The sequence below is a fragment of the Neovison vison genome, chromosome 1 (genome assembly GCF_020171115.1).
Source record: "Neovison vison isolate M4711 chromosome 1, ASM_NN_V1, whole genome shotgun sequence".
In the NCBI taxonomy this organism is placed as follows: domain Eukaryota; kingdom Metazoa; phylum Chordata; class Mammalia; order Carnivora; family Mustelidae; genus Neogale; species Neogale vison.
The window spans coordinates 231,675,399-231,695,602 of record NC_058091.1 but is presented as its reverse complement, the minus strand read 5'-3'; the positions used below and the strand labels follow the sequence as shown (position 1 = coordinate 231,695,602).

The 20,204-nt window shown below is 50.1% G+C and overlaps 2 protein-coding genes and 1 long non-coding RNA gene across 3 annotated transcripts; 1 reads left to right on the top strand and 2 right to left on the bottom strand.

Moving 5' to 3' along the window:
• Positions 1-2,357: 2,357 nt before the first annotated feature.
• MCIDAS (multiciliate differentiation and DNA synthesis associated cell cycle protein) lies at positions 2,358-8,638 on the bottom strand. The gene is made up of 7 exons (XM_044240792.1): positions 8,522-8,638; positions 8,338-8,434; positions 8,069-8,160; positions 4,774-4,846; positions 3,981-4,204; positions 3,064-3,174; positions 2,358-2,814 (listed from the first exon to the last, which is right to left on the bottom strand). Exons 1-7 carry the CDS (start codon positions 8,636-8,638, stop codon positions 2,374-2,376), a joined length of 1,155 nt encoding a protein of 384 aa, XP_044096727.1. The 3' UTR covers positions 2,358-2,373.
• On the top strand, positions 8,327-9,815 carry LOC122901278. The gene is made up of 2 exons (XR_006383413.1): positions 8,327-8,748; positions 9,128-9,815. It is a non-coding gene; the product is annotated as an uncharacterized LOC122901278 (long non-coding RNA).
• A 4,001-nt stretch (positions 9,816-13,816) lies between these two features.
• CCNO (cyclin O) lies at positions 13,817-15,959 on the bottom strand. Its single transcript, XM_044240791.1, has 3 exons — positions 15,573-15,959; positions 14,769-14,954; positions 13,817-14,302 (listed from the first exon to the last, which is right to left on the bottom strand). The coding sequence occupies exons 1-3, from the start codon at positions 15,957-15,959 to the stop codon at positions 13,817-13,819; spliced, it is 1,059 nt and encodes a 352-aa protein (XP_044096726.1).
• Positions 15,960-20,204: the final 4,245 nt, after the last annotated feature.

The window sequence follows — 20,204 nt, the reverse complement described above, 5'->3', positions numbered from 1 at the left end:
AGGATGTATTGGACTAGTTTTGACTTTGCAGCAAGTATGCAAGTCCCCGCCACTGTGATGATGGGCACACGTTTACCATCTATACTGTATGTCAAACCAAATAGCATATTCATCTGTTAACAAAAGCCACACTGTGTTCTATTTTAAAAGTTGAGCAATAATATCATTTCCTTTGGAATTAACTGAAATTTAAGATTTACCATAGGTTGATGAGGTTCACTTACATAAAAGTAATATTTACAAAGATTAATAGCAATTTAAGCTATCATAGTGTTTAAAGTTTTTCATTTTCTCAAAAAAAAAACTCCAAAAAAAAGAAAAAGAAAAAGGAAAAATTTTAAACCTACAGAATAATGTTATAGTATCCATCACAAGGCCTCTGACTCTTGTATTTTTTTTTAAGACTTTATTTATTTAACAGAGACAGAAAGAGAAAGCACAAGCAGGGAGTGTGGCAGGCAGAGGAAGAGGGAGAAGCAGCTTCCCCGCTGAGCAGGGAGCCCAATGCTCTACTCTGGGCTAAATCCCAGAACCCTGGGATCATGACCTGATCGAAAGGCAGACACCTAACTGAGCCACCCAGGCACACCTCTTGTAAGTATATTTTTAGAAGAGCTTATACTGCAGGAGTTACTGCCTTCCGTGTAAGTAGAAACTACTGTTGGTTTCCCCCACAGCTTTGAGATTAATGAAGAGTTATATCCCTCAGGCACCAACCCCTTGACTTTCAGCCCTAACCCAAAAAGTCTCTGTCGTCCTTGTATTGGGAAAAAAGGAGAGGGGCTGCCTGCTTGTCATTTGTCAGTCTCTTTCTGTGGATTGTTTCTCAGGACAAGTTAAGGGTCTTTGTTGTTTTTGTTTTTTCTGAACCTGAACTTCAGTAATTTTATATATAAGCTGATGAAAATAATTTTCAACTCTTCAGTGTACTTTTAGTCCATTTGTTAGACAAAATATGAGGAAATGTGGTCTATTTTATCACTTTTTTTTTTTTTTGGCTCCTAAATACAGATAACAGTACATAGGACAAACTGGAGGAGCGGGTTCTGCCGCCCTGCCCAGCTCCCCTGTTATCTGATATCACCACTTAGATGGCAGAACGAGCAATATGAGGTAACAGGCTGGAAACTTGCCCACGCTGAGGACACAGAAAGAAATAACTCTTGTGTTGAGAACTGGAAAGGTTGGGAAAAATCACTATTTGACATATATATGCCAGTCACATAATTTCACAATAGACTAGAACTAAACACACACACACACACACACACACACACACACACGGAAGGAAAGAGAAAAAAAAGTCCAAGTGAAGGCACTAAATAATGTGTAAGTTTTTCTTAGAAGATCAGCCGTAGAAATATATGACATGAACGTGCACCACAGTTTTATCTATGGAATTCAAATAGGTTTACCAAGATTTCCACACTTTGTTTCTGGTACATGTGCATGTGCACCTGCACATGCTCACACGCACAGACACACATGCATGCGCACACACACACACATACACATAAAAATATATATTCTTTTTCATGTGAAATATGCCATTTTCTTAAAACTTGTATTTTTTATCAACCAAGTTTGCTTTCTGTGTAATTCTTCTGTTCAGACATATAAACTATAATTAATATAAATGTATACCATAAATCTTACAAAATTATATGAATGATCATTACAAATAAATGTATTTAGTACCTATTTTGTAGATAGCCCATTTCCTCTGGGCATCTACATTTTTCTCTACTTTGTTGCCCAAAAGCAAGTATTTTGGCTTCTCTCCTAACTTTTTATTCTTCCAGCCAGAATAAAAGTTTTCAACAGTAAGATAATTAAGTGTCCTTAGGACCAGAGAAAGTTCCGTGATGTAATGAAGCATTCACTCAGAAACCTGGCTTCTGGACCTACGATCTTTAAATAACTAGTGAGAAAGACTGGAAATTCCCAATAAATGCTGCTGCTTATGGAAAATTACTTAATCTCTTCGAGCCTACTTTTCCTTATAAACGTAGGGGATTATATAATTACAAAATAGCTAAGTACATCCTAAGTCCTTTCCCGTTCTAAAAGTCTATCATTCAAAGCTCTTAAAAATAAACTTTAAAATTGTTTGAGATTATGTGTGTTTACACACACACACACACACAGAGTGAAGGGGGAAGGAATATACAGTATTTTATACGGACTTCACAAGTACATCATTATCGAGACCTTTTTTTGGTTCCTGAAAGATAAGTTTCAGAGTGGCGTTCGCCCAGCAGGGGGAGCTCTTCTGAGAAGCCAGGTTCAGGAAAACGTTGCAGCTACTCCCACTTAGCCTCCAGGCGCTTCAGTCCGGATACAGGGCAGTGTTTGGGGCCACCACAACCCAGCTCAACTGGGGACCCAGCGGAATTTGTAACCCCCGTTGGCTGTCCGAATGGTGAAGGCATTGCCCTGGGGGAAAGCGAGGGTGCGGATGGTGCTGTGGCTGCGGATGGGAGTGCTGAAGGAGCCGCCGCCTTCCAACTCACTGTGGCTCAAGTTGAGCGCGCTCCGGCTGCAGTCTGTGCGCAGCCCCCGGAAGCTGCCGTGCAGGTGCCCCGGCTTGCCTTCGCTCTTCGCGGGCTCCGGCTGTAGCCGGAGGCGCTTGGGGTCGCGGCTCTGCAGTGCCTCATCGCAGCGCTCGGAAATCTCCCTCAGGATGGCGTCCACTTCCGCGCAATCCTGCCCGGTAGCACTGAACAACTCCTCCAGGCTCCTTTTGGCTGTCGCCTTGAGCAGGAAGGGCTCGGCTGTCGTTCCGCGATCCCGGGACTGCGTGATCATCAGCTTCTACAAAAGATGGGGAGGAGAGCCAAGCTGGGGCCGGCTGGACTCCCCGCGCACTGGGCGCGCAAAGCAGACCCGGGCGCCTCTCGAACTCCGCGGGCTTAGATGCGGGCTGCAGGTGGCTCAGCGAGCTCTCAGCAGCCACCGTCCTTCTCTCAACGGCCCTGGGTCCCAATTCTGGGAACAGGGTGGGAGCTATATAGGAACATTTCCGACGTCCCGCAGTGTCCCACACGCCCGCACCCCACTTACATCCAGCACCGAGGCCAGGTGCCGGGTCCGGCTGGCAAGTTCCTTCAGTTGCACGTTCCGCTCTTTGAGCGAGGCGATCTCCTCCTGTTTCTGGGTCAGTGTCACGTGCAGCTGCATAAGGAGACCCAAACATTACGAGGTAGGCCACCGTGGTCGGTCTCATCTGTATACTTGCATGAGTTATACCAGGATCCTAACATCTAATCTGGAACTGGAGACCCAAGGGCACCTGCACTGGTGGGAATAATAACGTTTGTTTAGTTGCCCTTTGTTTTTACAAATCACTTAGACAAAACGTATCTCAATCTTCAGTGTAGCATGGTGGTGAAGAGTACGGACTTGGGCAAGAAGCAGATACAGGGTCTGCCTCTGAAGTTCAATATTCCTATACCTCAGTTTCATAAGCTGTAAAATGGGGTAGTAAGGGTATCTTATTCAGTGGTTTTAAGTATTAGAAGAAAAAGTAAATTGATAAGCACAATACCAGGCGTATAAAGCCTTCGGTAAATACTGGTGTCCCTATTAAAAATCAATCTGGGGACGCCTGGGTGGCTCAGTTGGTTAAGCGGCTGCCTTGGGCTCAGGTCATGATATCAGCGTCCTCGGATCGAGTCCCGCATCGGACTCCTTGCTTGGCGGGAAGCCTACTTCTCCCTCTGCCTCTGCCGTCCACTCTGCCTGTTCTCTCTCTCTCTGACAAAATAAAATAAAATAAAAATCAATCTGGTCGGGCAGGATTATTCCTACTTACTAAGGCTGTAAACAGAAGAGCCACTGGAGTAGGTGAAGCACTGGTCTGTCCACTGGTTCTGACTTACACCCGGGCACATTCCCGCTCCGGCAAACCCCATTTCCACCCAGAGCTCCATACCCTATCCCCAACCCAGGATTCTTGGCGGCCAGCCCAGTGCCCCTACTTGGTTATTCTCAACGAGTGCGTCCCCCAATGCCCTCTGGTTCTGGTCGGCCACCTCCTTCCAGTACTGCTCAGGCGGGGGCACGTCCGGAGGGCGCAGCGGCGGTGACTGCAGGGCCCTTGGGTCCAGCGGCGGAGAGAGACAGGGCCCAAATGGCAATACGTCGCAAGGAGAGAAGGGGAAGTCTCCGCCGGCCAGAGGAGGCGACATCAAAGAGGATGAGTCTGAGGAAGAGTGGGAGCTAGGTTTGCCGCCTCAGACTCGTGCCCGGCTAGCTACAGAGACACAACGCCACGCCTGCCTCGCCGAGTGTAGGGTTTACGTAAAGACTTAAGGGAAGCACCCCTCATTCTGCAATCCCTACTTTTTCCCAGGCTCTTTTTGATATCTTCTTCATACACAGCAGGCGCTCCATATACGCCTATCGAGTTGATCTGAATTCAGACTCCAAGGCGGCCACGGCAAGCCTGCCCCAAGTCACACAGCTCCGCCGTTCTTCACACGCCCGTCCCCCAACCTCTCCTTGACAGCATCACAGAGTAGGGCTCCCTCTCCGAGAACCCAAACCGTTAGACTGGGAAAGCGCTATAAATTTAGCGATTCATCTCCATTAGAAAGGGTGTTGTCCCATAAATATGGAAGAGCCGGACCCATTGGCGAGTTACTGAAGATGTTGACAGGTGCTGCGTTTACCACCTACGCGACCACGAAATCGAAGTCTGAACTAGTTTGATTTGCGGAGTGGGGAACGTCCCCGCCTCCCTTTACTTAACCACAAGGAGACTGCACTTGCCTGCAATGAGACTGTCCACTGTGTCTCTGAAATCCTGCAGATCGAAGTCCGCTGCCGTCTGCAGAGAATGGTTCTGAAATAAGCCAGAGGTGTAAAAGTGTTAACGTCGAGTCCAGCAGGTCTGAAGCACTTCCCAGACCGACGGTCGCGCTCCCGGGCCTGGCAGCAGGTGTGCACGCACCGTAGTTCCGCAACCGAGCCTCCTACCTGAAAATCAAAGCCCCATCCCAGGCTTGGAACCCAGCAGGCTTGCATTGCAATGGTGAGGAGCGGAACAGTAGGAGCAAGGGCCGGGTCCCCGGGGAGCCCGAAGAGCGCCGAAACTGTGCGGAGCTGTGTTTGCGGCGGGAGTCCTCCTGCGCTCAGCATAGTGGCCGGGCGCCCGGCAGCCGGCCGTCCGCAGTCCCCGCGCCGCCTCATTGGCCCGCCACCAGCCAACCAGCTGCCTCCTCACGTGAAGCCCGAGGCGTTCCTCCAGCTCCCGCTGAACCTCTAGTTCAACTTACCTCCGACAAGCCAAGGAGCGGTGCCCTAAGGTAAGGGAACAGGTGTGCGCCCACTCGGATTTCCCTCCCAAGACCTGACGGCGTGCAGGGGCGTCCAAAGAAATAACGTAAGACCGTGTATCCGGCCGAGGCTCAGTCGCAGCCAAACCACCTTCTCCCCAAACAGGCAGGGAAAGGGTAGCCTATGATGAGGGAGCAGGCGTGCAATAGAAAGTGCTTCTGTTCAGTGGGCAGCAAGCGTGGCCCCTTATTGCTCTTCTGTTTCTCAGCAAGTCAGAGTCCACTTTCTCGGTACGGTGGGAGGCACCTCCCATCTCTTGAACTGGACGCTCTTCCTAGGTTCCCGCAGTGTGCCTGGCTGCGTGACGCCGAGGGAGACAGTGGGAGGCCCTCCTATTCTCTTAATTCGTGGACATTTAGAGTTGACAAAACTCTTTTACGCAGAGTCCCTATATTAATTCTCACCCAATGTAGGAAGCACACAGGGCTCAGGAAGTGATCCCTCCCCGTTTGAAGAATCTGAAGCTTAGAGAAAGTGAATTGCCCAAAGTCACCCAGCTAAGAATTGGGGCTCCTAGAAGGATGGTGACTATTTCAATCTTCTTTCCTCCATACCTCATTGCCTCTAGCGTTTATCTCTTTTTTAAGGAAAGCCCGTCTTCCAATGAAGACAGCACTGGGGAAGAGGAAAGAAGTTTCTCGAGGCATATGGTGTGGGGGAATGCATCCAATATGCCCATCAGAAATGCCTATTCTACTGCTTCCACTATTGTTGATTCCTTTGTGTTACTCATACTTATTTCCCTGAAGCCCTTCTCCAATTTTCAAATATTGCTGAGAAGAGGAACTTACTCTGACCCTAACCTTGAAAAAAGTACAAGTAGTAGAGCTTTCCTGGAGCTTCAGTCTAGGAGGTCTCAAGCACTAGTTGGGAACTGAGGCTATAAGGGTGAAAGGAGCTTAGAAAGGGCCAAAGCAAATTCTGAAGCACAAGTTCTGCCCTGGTTGAAGGACCCAGAAACAAGACTCATTTTCCAAGGGCTGAAAGGTCTTCCTCTTAATAGAGATTCAGCCAAAGCCCTTACCATGAGGAGGCTTGAGGCTAAGTCAGGAACTGGGGCCCAGGAAATGCTTCCTCCCATGCTATCCCAGGTCCTTGGCTCATTCTGGACCTCAAACAAACACTTCTGAAGTGTTTCCTCTGGGCTCATTTTACCCAGCAGGAAGGAGGCTAGGAAATTTGACCTGAGCACCCACTGGTCAGGGTCTTTCCAGGGGATCTTCCTCTAAGGGATGTCTTTCCCTTTCTACCAGCTGTGTCTCTCCCCAGGAAAAGTCCTGGACCTCTTGGGCCATCTCACATGAGCTCTATGCTTTGAATCCTAAACTTTGAATCCTACCTTCCCAATTAGATTTAAAAATCTGGCATTTTTCCAAACCACAATGGCAGCCAAAAAAGGGGGGGAGGGGCTAATACAGAACATGATGTGAAATTTAAGTTCTAAATACTTGAGCAAAAATTCAAGAAGAGCCTGCATGGTTTTCATGACTTGTAAAATAAACATGTTGGAGTAAGACAGTGAATGGGCCTCTGGGTCGGTTGAAAGATGCTCAAGCACTCTTTCCTTATTTGAGCATCCAGATCTAAAGGGAAAAACAAACCAGCCTCTGCCGGGCAATGCCCACTCTCATCCCTTGCCTTACCCACTCTCTGCTTTCTGTGGCCACCTACCCTGACTCCATCTGGGCTCTTACCCAATTCTAAAGGCACTTGGGGAACTCTGGTAGGCGGTGTTCTTCCACCAATCTCAGTTCTCCGAGGTGGTCATATCTTCTGGAGTCTTCAGTGCTGGACATTTCCCCCATGGACCCATGCCCACCAGGACCTCCTGCCAGGAAGCTGGAACTGGCACTCTTCCTGTAGGTTGCATCTAGCTAAGACCTCCTGTCCTTCTGGGCACTTCACGTCCCATCAATGGCCATCGATGGCCAGGCAGGCTTCTGGCATCCCAGACACCAATGCTGGGAGGTTCCTTCATCAACCTGGGGAGTGTCAGCCCTTGGAAGTGGTATAAGTGGGATGGGAGTAGGGAAATAAGTTTTTAAGGAAAAGAAAAAGTCAAATACCTCTTTGCCCCATGAGGGTAAGTGACATGAACCTTTGCAGGGGGAGAAAATGACTTTTTTAAAGTGCCCAAATGCTGAAGAGCCATCTCTGCAGAGAGGAACGTTTGCTGTCAGATCTCTTCCAGAGTTCTTTGTCCTTCGTCCCTCTTCCTCTAAATGTAAACTCTATTCGTCTTTTCCAGTCTTGATGGAGTAGTTACCCATCAATCTTCACACTCCTTTGATACCAGGGAATGAAAATTGTTAGTGAACGGCCGGGCAGGGATGTTGGGAGCAGGACAAGTAGCAGGTGCCCTGCGCTCCATTTTGCTCCCACCTACTGGCCTGGCTCCTCCGTGCTCAATTTCCAGATTGCTTTGTCACAGCTCCAGGGAGTAGAGGGGGGAGAACCGGAGACCCCTTCCCTGGAGGAAAGTCCTCCAAGTGAGCCCCTCTGTCCCAAATTGGTCAGAACAGCTCTGAGAATACCGCCGACGCCACAGACTAGGAGGGAAGAAGTTCCGATCCTCAGGGCTGAGATTCCGGCACGACGTCTGCCCCCACTAGCTAAATCTGCCTGCGCGCCCGCCCATGATGAGCCTCTGCGGAAAGGAACCCCGGAGTTCCCAGTCGGAATTTGGGCTGTTGGAGGCCGCTGGGCTTCGGGAGTTAAGGGGAGATACCTGCGAATCGGTCAAGTCACCACTAGGCGGCGCGTCGGACACGAGTAGCGAGGAGCAGTCGGCGAGGTCCTGCAGGTCTATGGTGGTGAGGGCTGCGCGGGGAGAACCGGGGACACGCAGGAGGCGGGCCCTGAGTCTCCGCCAGAGCTCGCCACTGGCCTCCCGTCAGGACATTGGAGCCCCGGGGGAAAAAGTTCATCTGAGCCGCGCGTGCGCTACCCACCCGGCGCCGGGAACCCGAGGGATCGCGCGAGAGCCGCCAGGCTCACCTGGCAGCGCCGCGGGCTCCGCGTCCCGGGGATCTTCGTATATCGCCACTGGGCTGCTGCCGCTGCAACCAGGAAAGAACTTCCGCGGAGAGGCGAACTAGCCGGACACAAAAACCGTGAGCATGGGTCAGCCCTCGGGCCCCGGAGCGTGCAGACCCTGCCTGGCACCGGCCCGCGGCCCCACCTTCCTCTCTAGCTTCCTGGGCTTGACGAAAGGCCGGCCCCCCAGCTCCAGCATCCTGTTGGGGCAGATGCGGTCGAAGGCTCGGCGTCCCGCTGCGGCGCCTCCGCACGACTGCATCCTGCCTCCCCGCCGGCTTCGGCGCAGGAACGCGGCGCTGGTTCTGCGGCTGCGGTGGCCGCGGCCGGAATAGCGACCCACAGTCAGCGCCCCGCCTGGCGCCTGCAGGGGTAAGCGCGTGGTCGGGGTGGAGGCGAGGGGGTGGCTGTAGGGGTGCGGAGGGAGGGCCAAGAGGAGAGGGAAGACTGCCGCGAGGGAGGGGCGGCTCGCGCCTGAGCGCCGGAGGTGGCGCCTTCAGCCCCGGACAATCTGCGCGCGGGCGGAGGCGTTAAACCCAACCTGGCAACGCGGCTTCCCCCGGGAGCGGCGAGCGCGGGACCCGGGCCCGCGAGCGCCCTTTTGGGGAGGGTTGGCGCCGCTGCCCCCAGGCAGCACCAGAGTGGGGGAGGAGTGGACGAGCCCCACTGGTCCCTTATACCACCTTTCCCGTTTCGGATAGCAGGAATGGAAAAGTTAACAACTCTTTCTTCATTTTCTTCCCACCCCCAGCCGTAAGGCACGAAATAACCGCGGAGTAACACTCGCCAAAGCCTGACTCCGGCATTTCACCGCCCTGTAGGATTTGGTGCGGATGTAGAATTCGATCGGGAACTTCCGCAGAACTGCCCCCAGATTACAGAAGACCCCTACGCAAGGCTTGGGGGTGCACTTCTGGTCTTGACTCACGACTTGCCTTTGGTTTCTCTTTGCCTGATGCCTAGAAGCGCTCCCCGTACCCCTAGCCCCGCACTTTCCCGGGCAGCTACTCCTGCGTGTAGCCTTTAAAAGAGAGTCGGTTAAGAAAAAGCGACATCTACAAATGCTCCTCCCCTTTCGGAAAACGCCTCACTGCACGGTCCCAAATCCCCTAAAACCCCAATCTCTTTCTCCCCCGAAAGCCTCATTTGGCCACCGCAGCATTTGGCCACTCTGTACACAGCTGGCCTTGGTCGCTCTGAGGAAGTCTTGGCGGCCCTTCCCAAGACCAGGGCCTCTCCCAAGAAGGAGCATCTCCAAATCCCTGGGTGAGGGTATCCCTCAGACCACTCTTAGATATAGCGAATTTTGTAACTTCCTATTGGTCACCTTGTTTGTGTCTTATACCAAGTAGTGGTAATGAAAATCCTCTTTTAAAGTGGTTTGACCCCTTTTTATTTCTCTCTGTTATCTGGATTAATAAAGGCACCCCTTAACAGTGTTGGAGACTGTTCTACAATAGTAGAGCTAGAATAGACTTAGAGATTTTTGGATACATCTACAAATGGGGAGACCTGGTTGAGGTGAGGTCAGGCAGCTAGAATTGGTGTGGTATCACTAATTGATACCACAATCAATGAGGGGTATCAATGATACCCTCAGTGAGGGGCTCTGACTTCAGTGTCAGAGTACCTGAGGATTGGAACCAGGTGCTCCACCAGATCTTTAGGAAAAGCATAAAATTGGGGCACATAGCTGGCTCTGTTGGTGGAGCATGTGACTTGATTCTCAGTTGTGAGTTCGAACTTCACCTTGGGTGTGGAGATTACTTTTTTTTTCTTTCTTAAGACTGTATTTATTTGAGGGAGCACAAGGAGGGGAGAGAGGCCAAGAGGAAGAAGCAGATTCCCCACCAAGGAGGGAGCCCCATGTGGGACCCAGCCTCAGGACTTTGGGATCATGACCGGAGCCAAACAGATGTCCAACTGACTGAGCCACCCAGCCATCCCTGGATGACTACAAAAAATTAAGTTTTTAAGAAAAGAAAATCATTGGGGCACCTGGGTGGCTCAGTGGGTTAAAGCCTCTGTCTTCAGCTCGGGTCATAATCCCAGAGTCCTGGGATCGAGCCCCACATCGGGCTCTCTGCTCAGTGGGGAGCCTGCTTCCTCCTCTCTCTCTCTGCCAGCCTCTCTGCCTACTTGTGATCTCTGTCAAATAAATGAATAAAATCTTTAAAAAAAAAAGAAAAGAAAATCATAATGCTAACTTCAGTAGAGGTGCTATTAAAATGAGATTATGTAATGCAACTGGTGCTTGGTGTGGATAAATTGATGTTGTTGATGTTTTAAGGAGGCTTTTCAGTGCTCCTCCAGCCTCGACAACCTATTCTTGGCTTAGTTCTGATTCCTGAATAGCATAGTAACTAGCCAGTCCTCCATCCCTACCTATCTTCCCAGTCTGTAAAAGGAGTATGGGAGCTCTTCTTTGGGAACATCTCTCACCTGAGGCCATTCCTGATTTTACAGAATAGACTCCTTTATCATCGGTGAATTCCAAGATGCAGAAAAATAGGGACATTGTACATTAAAATGTGGCAAAAGGAGCTGGAATAGCATGATTATAGGACTCCTAATCTGGATGATTCTGGAACCAACTCACCCATATCAGTCTTGGCTGAGTGATGGAGTAAATGTTGGTGAAAACAACTTCTCCCCCAAGTCACACTTTTGTAAAAGAGACAGTGATCCTATCCACCCTTAACAGTGGGTCTAAGGCCTCTAGATATTTGGGGACTTGGGTCATGACAATAAAATTTTTCCTTCTCCTTTTCATCATCACAGACCAGCTTTTTCCTCAAACAGCTTGGGGATCACCATTTCCCTATCCCTGAGCCCAAGTCTAGTAATTTCCTGGTGAGCTTAACACATTAACATAAGGGAAGAAGGGACGCCTGGGTGGCGCAGTTGGTTGGACGACTGCCCTCGGCTCAGGGCGTGATCCTGGAGTCCCGGATCGAGTCCCACATCGGGCTCCCAGCTCCATGGGGAGTCTGCTTCGCTCTCTGACCTTCTCCTCGCTCATGCTCTCTCTCACTGTCTCTCTCTCTCAAATAAATAAATAAAATTTAAAAAAAAAAAAAAAACATAAGGGAAGAAGGGATCTGAGGACCTCAAAGTGATGCTCCTGGTGCTGGAGAGTACCTAGAGGGTACTTGTGAGGAAAGGTGTAAGGAAGAGTCTCTAAATTTGGTTTGAGTTTGTTTGCTTTTCATTTACGCATATTTGTCCTACATTTAAATTGATTCTAAATATAGAGGAACATGACAAGTTTGTTCCCCCAAAACTTAAGTTTTTAAAATCTTTTGGAAATTTTGAAAAGACAGTGCAATGAATAACAGGTTTGCCTCCCAATAACTAACGTTATCCCTTATTTGCCTCTATTTCATTCTCCAAGGTTTTCTTTTTTCTGTGTAAATCCCTCCCCATTATTATACAGGCTGCCAACAGCCTTCATGTCTTGAATATTTGCTACATGCAGGGACTTGTGCAGAGGGATTTGTATGGAACATCTCATGAAATCCATATCTCTGAGGCACCTGGATGGTGCTGTTGGTTAAGCATCCAGACACTTGGTTTTGGCCGAGGTCATCGTGAACTTAGGGTTATGAGATGGAGCTCTGCGTCAGGATCTCTGCATCCTCTCTCTCTACCCCCACCCCAGCCCCTCTCCAAGATAAATAAATAAAACTTTTTAAAAAATCCATACCGGGGCGCCTGGGTGGCTCAGTGGGTTAAAGCCTCTGCCTTCAGCTCAGGTCATGATCCCAGGATCCTGGGATCGAGCCCCGCTTCGGGCTCTCTGCTCAGCAGGGAGCCTGCTTCCTCCTCTCTCTCTCCGCCTGCCTCTCTGCCTACTTGTGATCTCTGTCTGTCAAATAAATAAATAAAATCTTTTAAAAAAATCCATACCTCCATCCTATCAAATAGGTTATTGACCTTCTTAATTCTACAGAAGAGACTCGTGGGTGCATAGAGATGAGACTTGCTGGAATATTCCAGAGCCCACTTGTTTCATCATGATTTTTTACTACCTCAGGATCTCCCTTATGCATTACAATAGCTCTATCAAGATTGTCAGGCTCAGAGAAGTGAAGACATTGGCTGGAGGTGACAGAACTGAAATTCCATGGCAGCCTCACCACAATGAGAATGAAAGTGAGGAGACTGCTGTGGAGTTAACTCCAGCAAGCCTAGGTCTCACTTTTTTTATATATATATACATTTTATTTATTTATTACAGACAGATCACAAGTAGGCAGAGAGGCAGGGAGAGAGAGTGGAGGAAGCAGGCTCCCTGCTGAGCAGAGATTTCCCCGGTGGGCTGGATCCCAGGACCCTGGGATCATGACCTGAGCCAAAGGTCTCATTTCTTGACTCAGTTTTCCCACCTGTGTCACGACTGGAGGCAGGGACTGTGCTGGCTCTCCAAATATGTTCTCTATAGTCTCTATTGAATGGAATGCACTGAGTAGATAACATGTCTCACACCTACCTCAGGAAGAGGGGTTTTTTAAAAGCCTTTCCACAAACCTGTAAGTGGGAGAAGTTGAGCAATGTGGCTCTGATCACCTGCCTTCAAATCCTGATTGCTCTAGACCCTGTGGTCCAGGGTCCTTCTCTGAAAAATGGTATAACACATGGAGTTTTTGGAGGATTGAGACAATGAATGCTGACCACAGCACCTGGAACATTTGAGCACCCAATGATGGCCATGATTACTGTGCCATTGTTCTCCTGGTCTCACCTGCAGCAGGTGTAAGACAAAAGTGAACTGTTGAACCAAGTCATTGCGGGGTAATTGGGTTCTATTTGTCATGGCCAAGACAGCCTTCATTTCCAACATCTGTTAGTTGTCAGAGTAGGTCTTGCTTTGCCCTAGCTAGTGGGCATAGGTGGTTCCCAAAGCCTCCCAGCTGGGCATCCTGTGTGTCCCCATCCCTCTAGACCGCATAGACCACTGTGCATTCTATTCAGGTTCACACCCCACCTTCCCTTTGGACCTCTGGGAATGAGCAGTCCTCAGCCTCCTAAGAGGTCATGGGATACAGGTCTACAAGTGACCCTCTGGCATCTCAAAGGAGCTGGTGCTTCCACATGGATACCTAATTACAGGGTAGGAGCCAGGGGGGCAGGACCCCTCCGTTTACTACCTGTATCCCTGTCTGCCTTTACCCTCCCTCCCCACAGACAATGCAGGCAATAGCATTCAGACAAACCAAGACTGATAGCCTGTTTATTGGGGAACGACTAAGGTCTGTCAGGTGGGCTTAGTGAAATAAATAAAGGAGGAGGCACTCTTATTATACACTATTTACAACCTGCAGGATGACCTCGTGACCAGCTGGGAGCCATGAAGTCCTCTAGGGACCAAGACTGCCCTCCTTCACAGCAATGGGAGAGGTCCAGCAGTCAGACGAGGGTAGACAGACAAATGTGTATTTCATTTCAATTTCGGAGACAGGCTGCACTTCTCCAGGATCTGGAAAGGCAGCATATGAGTCAAGGAGGTCTCATTTATGGCCACTAGTAGCTGCAGCTTGCCCAGGCAGTCCTGCACTGCGGCCTCGGCGTGCCCGCCTAGGCCCAAGTCCACCGGGCGCGGGAGCTGTAGCATACGGTCAGCCAGCGCCAGGCAACAGATGGCCAGCAGGGAGGGAGTATAGCTGGTGAAGGCATAGTCGGCCAGGCTCAGCTCTGCCACACCACGCGCCAGGGCTTGTGCCTCCAGGGCTTCTGATACCTCAGCCTGCCCGGCCTCCACACGAGCGTGCGTGAAATGCTCCAGGAAGAAGCTGATGGTTGGCGCGCCCAGGCTGAAGTGGAGTTTGTGCAACACGATGCACTCGAGGTTGCAGAGTTGTTGCCGAGAGAAGGCGCCGCAGCACAGGGCCAGGAGCTGCTTCACACGTGGTGGGTGTACCTCCACCTGCAACACAGGAACGCCCAGGCCCACCCCAGTCTCAAACTTGGGAGGAAACCAGGACTCCCCCCATCCCTTCCAGCCAGATAGCTGGGCCTTCACCTCTCCCTTTCTTCCACTTTAATCGCCTGGGGTGTACTTCCAGCGCAGTTTCTCTAACTGTCCAGCTAAAAAACGTTTGAGAAATTTTAAATATTTCCCCCCACCCCAGAAGTCTAGAATAGCAGGGCTACAAAGTGCTGTTGGGATTTACTTTTGAGACTGACTCCAGCCTATTTTAGGGGTCCATGAGGGGGCTGTTAGGGGTGGGGGCCATTACTGAAAAGTTAAAGCTGTGGGATATATAGATTTGCAAATGTAGGACAGAATGAATTCAGAGCGCCCAGCACTAAATCTTGTGCGCTGGAAAGCCGGGTGGTGGCCAGAGAGTCTTCGTGAGTTTGGCTGTCCCCCAGACCCCACGTGGAGGTACCTGTTTGCAAGCGATGAGCAGGGACGTGACCCCAAGCAGCTGGAAGCAGTCGGCAGCCACAGGCGTGGTGGTAAGAAAGCGGTCCAGAGTGTTCACCGTCAGGCAGAGAGATTCGAAGGAGAGGTGGAACTGGCGGTGCACTGGGATCAGCCAGCTAAGCAGCTTACAGCGGGATTCCGCCGTTACCTGCGGGGAGGGACGTGGGAGGAGGACCCGTTGAGCCTACGGCAAGGAGGGTCTGCAGAAGGAACCTGCCAAGAAAACTCAGGGAGATTTCCTGGAGGAAGGCACAAAAAGGGAAGATCTAAATGCTGTGGAAACTGGGAGACACTGGACGGTGCTGCTGCGCGAAGAGTAATGGTCGGGCCAGGACCTGGAAGCCTTGGATTCGTACCTAGCCCTGCGCCAAGTGTGTATACACATTACCCTGTGTAATCCTCTCAGCAATTCAGTGCGGGGAGAGGGCCACCACTTTGCAGATGAAGAAATAAGCTCAGAATTGTTAAATGGCTTGCCTGGGGTCCGGAGGAGTCTAGAACCTAGAAACTGTCTTCGCTCCTCTGCATTCTACCGCGTTTCCACTAACCAGTATGGAAACTTGAGGCAGGTCACTTAAGCCGTCCAGCCCCAGTTTTCTCCATTTGTAAAATGTGGCTGGAGGACCGGCCCTGTAAAGCCCCTTCCCGCTAGAGTCGCGAAGCTCCGTGCCCCGGGGCGCGTCGGAGGTTAGACGGAGCAGAAGAGGAAGGAGCCCGAGAGGGGAAGAGGAGCGGGGGTGAGGATCTCGCTCTCCCAACGCCTCACTTGTGGCTGCAGCGCCAGCGACTCCCGCGGGTGGAAGTGGCTCTCCCGCGCCTTGCGGAAGACGTAGCAGCTCTGACCGTAGTCACGGAAGGTTTGTAGATCTAGCTGCTCAAACTGCGGGGCAGGAGCAGGTAGGGGGCTGCAGCCTAGCGCCGCGGATGCTGCGGGACTGTCTGCACCATCAGACCCGGAGCTGGGGGACTCGAACAGGTCGCAAACACCGGAGTCTCCGGGGAGCGAGCACGGGTTCAGCGGCTGCAGCGGCTGTTTTCTCCGGAGGCGTGGGCGCCTGCTCTTCTTCACTGGGGCGCGGAGGTTCTGGTCGTGGTCCCGCTTCCCAGCCCGGGCGGCGGGACTCACGAGACTGGTGGGGCAGGGGGTCACCATGGTGCAGCCCGGTGGCCGCTCTACGACTCCTCGCGACAAACCGAAGGCGCGCTCCAGAGTTCGCAGTAGGTTGGCCAGAGACGCGGCGAGTCCCTAAGTACTCGGCGGGCTCCTTACCCCCGCCACACCCCCGGCTTCTCACTGGATGAGTACTGAGAGAGGCAAGGCCGCGCTTTCCCGGCTAAAGAACCGCTTTAGAGCAAGCTGCTGGCAGGGTGTAGCCTGCGCAGCCTGCGGCGGAGAGGAGGAGCTACGACCGACGGAGCGCACCCGCCCTGTCCTGCCTTTCCGCGCGCGTCTCGCGTTACCCAGGTAACGGAGCCCGGGGTGCGCCGAGAGCTGCGCGCGCCGCCCGGGGTGGGGGTGGGGAGGCGGCGGCTAGATGGAGTGTGCGCAGAAGCCAGACCTGGGGCTCGACTGCTCCCGGGCCAAAAAGGTTTTCCTCGCCGTGGTCTCCCCGTCGAGGTACGTCTAGTCTTGCAAGTGCTATCACCCCTCAGGCCGGCTGTAATTCAGGTCGATAATTTGGTAAAGATCAGTTAACGACCTTTCAGGGCTCCAACTAGAACTTTGTCAGGACAGGAGTTTTCCTCGCTGACCCACACACGCAGTTAATTCTAATTCCATTGCTTTTGTAATTTTTGTTTTAGGCCGGATCTGGGATCCAGTATCCCTACTTGCGCTGGTCTCGGGGAGCAGACCCTCCACACGATCTCCTGCGCTGTGTATCTGGGAGCTAGTGCAGCCTCCCAGGCAGGCACACATGCTCAAAACCAAAGACTGCCCGGCGAACATCAGACAGCAGGTCTCAACTCCTCTAACACTTGCTGCACACTTGCCACACCAAACCAAGTAAACAGGAGCGGTTAAGGACATGACATAGTTGGAGCGTCGGATTACTAGCTTGATCGAATTGCTCACACCTGCCACGGGCGCCTCACGCTTCCTCGGTTTTTCCCTGCTCTCAGTTCTGTTCCTTCAGAAGCTCACAAAAGTAGAGCGGGAGCGGGAGGCAGGCGAGCGCCCAGGTAGGAGGGACTGAGGTGAATGTAGCAGTTTCTTGAGGGCGCTGCTGGGTTAGAACCTGGCCTCCAGTCTTGGTAGAAGCTGGAGGCCTAACCCTGAGTGAAAAGGGGCACAAGTACTATGGAGTCAGACTTACAGGTACGTCTCTCGGTGGCAGGAAACCCACTAGACCTTCAGCCTGATGAACTTTCCAGAGGCACTCCCAGAAGTGAGGTTGTTAGGTATCCCAAGAGCAGGTTCAGCCATTCCCACCTCATTTCAAAAGAAAGCTGAGGAATGTATGTCATCAGATTGAAATCCCAGTCCCCAGAATTTGGGGAGTGGGATTTTGTCTCTTAGAGATGCAGGAAAGAGAAAAGAGAAGGATTTGGGGTTGTGGTCAGTTTTACTCCTATTTCCCTGTAACTCTGAGAAAGGTCTTTAGTCTCTCCACCTAAATAGTTTCATTTATCACTTGAGAGATTAGCTAAGAACCACCTTTCTTTCAAAATAGAGGTGCCAGGACTTGCTGTCTCCTCTCAAACTGTTGTTGGGGAACCATTATGGGTTGAGCAGGGAAATCTGTGGAGAGGGGTCAGCTGTCAGACTTTTTCCTTGAGAAGCTTTCTGGATGAGAAGGAAAGACCTAGAAATTCTGATTCTTCTCATCAGCCCAGATGAGCATGTGGTACAGAGCACAAAGTCAGTTCCCAGGGTCAGAATTGTCACTCCCATTTATTGGTCATCATGGTCTAGCTATTTATCTTCTCAGAATCTCTGTTCTTCATTTGTTAAAACTGGTTATTAATACTTGTCTTGAGGACCAAGTGAAATATGTTGAAAGCTCAAAGTCCCTTTAAAATATAAAACAGGGGTTACATTAAAGCCTCCATTGAGAAGTCAATATTATCACCCTGGAGATATTCTGAAAAAGCAGAAAGATCATTTTATCCACATGGATGTGAGGGTAGTTAGAATTAACTCCCAACAGATGGTCCCTGAGCTTTGTACTGATGGGTTTACTCCTCAGTATTTGTGGATATGACTGCCAAGCCTGGTCCAAGACCATGATCAAGGCTGCATGGGTCCTGGGGCTCCTGGCTGGCTTCGGTAGAGCATGAGACTCTTGATCCTGGAGTTTGTAAGTTCCAGCCCCAGGTGGGTAGTATAGTTTACTTAAAAAAAAAAAAAAGCACACACACACAAAAACCTTTTTTATGGAGAGCCCAAGTAGGCAGAGCAGCAGGTTGAGGGAGAAGCAGAAGCAGGCTCTCTGCTGAGCAGGGAGCCCAATGAAGGGCTCAATCCCAGGACCCTGGGAACATGACCTGAGCTGGAGGCAGATCCTTAACTGACTGAGCCACACAGGTGCTGTCCCTCCCCCGCCCGTGCGCATCCGTCCCCCTTCCCCCCCACAAAAAAAAACCCTTTAAAAAAAAAGCTGCATGGGTTCTTCCCTCATAGAGCTAACACTCTAGTGGGGTAAGTTTAAAAAATGATTTGATTTAAAAAATGATTATGATAGAAGACCTTCTGAATAAAATACAGGATACCCAGTTAAACAAATGTCAGATAAATTTTAGTATGATCATGTCTCAAATAGTGCATGGGACATTGCAGTGCCTTATAGGTACATTAAATGTTTAGACTTTACCTTAAGTCATTGAAGAAGCTTTACCAAGGTAGAATCTGCCTTTTGTTTTTAAAGATTATTCTGGCTGAGGTGTGAAAAATGGATTGTAGGAGACAAGACTGGAGGCTATTTAGGTGCAGTATTTGTGGTATGAACAATCCAGTGCAATTTAAGGCCTTATTTTCCCTATGAAGGGTCTTTAAATTTCTCTTTTCTTGTCTGAGACCTAGGTACAATGCACCTTTAAGGCACTAGGTAAATCTAAAATACTTTAAAGGTGTAGAACTTAATTAAGCCCAGGCTTCTATAATGAAAGCTACTTAACCATGATTTGGCCCTGCTTATTTTCAGGTGTGGTTTTTGAAATCTGCAGGATGGATAATTGAACTGAAGTTATCTTGTTGTTTTCTTCCAGTTTGACATTCCAGCCTCAGTTGAAAGCTCCCACCATCATCCCACCCCAACTCTTGGACTGTGATGGAGATAAGAAGAATACATTTTCTAACAGTACCTTGTTTAGCAGAGTAAGAGGGTTGTGCTTGGTACTTAGAGGTGGACAGCTTTGTTAGTGCCTCAAATGGTCGTTAAGCTCACTTTATATTTTAAGTCACTAGAATTTATATCTCACTAAAAATTATATTTACTATATATGTTTTCTATTAATGTGTTTTCTATTAATGTTCTTAAGTGCCCAGATTGAGAAGTATTTAAGGTATTAAAAGTCAGACAAGTTTTTCTGGTATTTAGTAAAGAGCAGGAATTTTCTTTCTTTCTTTCTTTTTTTTAAGGATCTTATTTATTTGAGAAAGACAGTGTGAGTGCAGAGAGGGAAAGGCAGACTCTCTGCTGAGCACGGAGCCTGATGCAGGGATCCCAAGGACACTGGGATCATGACCTGAACTGAAAGCAGACACTTAACAGATTGAGCCACTCAGGTGCCCCCAAAGCAGAAATTTTCAACACAGGTGTTTTTTTTTTTTAAGTTTTTATTTATTTATTTGACACAGAGAGAGAGAGAGATCACAAGTAGACAGAGGGGCAGAGAGAGAAGGTGGGGGAAGCAGGCTCCCTGCTGAGCAGAGAGCCTGATGTGGGACTTGATCCCAGGACCCTGAGATCATGACCTGAGCTGAAGGCAGAGGCTTTAATCCACTGAGCCACTTGGGCGCCCCTCACCAGGTTTTATTTTTTATTTTTTTTAAAGATTTATTTATTTATTTGACAGACAGAGATCACAAGTAGGCAGAGAGGCAGGCAGAGAGGGAGGAGGAAGCAGGCTCCTCACTGAGCAGAGAGCCGGATGTGGGGCTCGATCCCAGAACCCTGGGATCATAGAACTGAGCTGAAGGCAGAGGCTTTAACCCACTGAGCCACCCAGACGCCCCCCTCACCAGGTTTTAAAGCCAGACTTTTGACTTGCACATCTAAATGTCCACTAGTATTGGCACCACTAGAAAAGACCATCTCTTGGTTATCTGCTTTTCTGCTGTTTTGCCACTTGCCAGTTCACCAAGATTTCAGGGCGCATACTCTAGTGCATTGCTCCTTCCCTCATGCACACATGTGCTTTCTCTCCCAACTCACACCCGCCAGTGGCATTCTGCCTG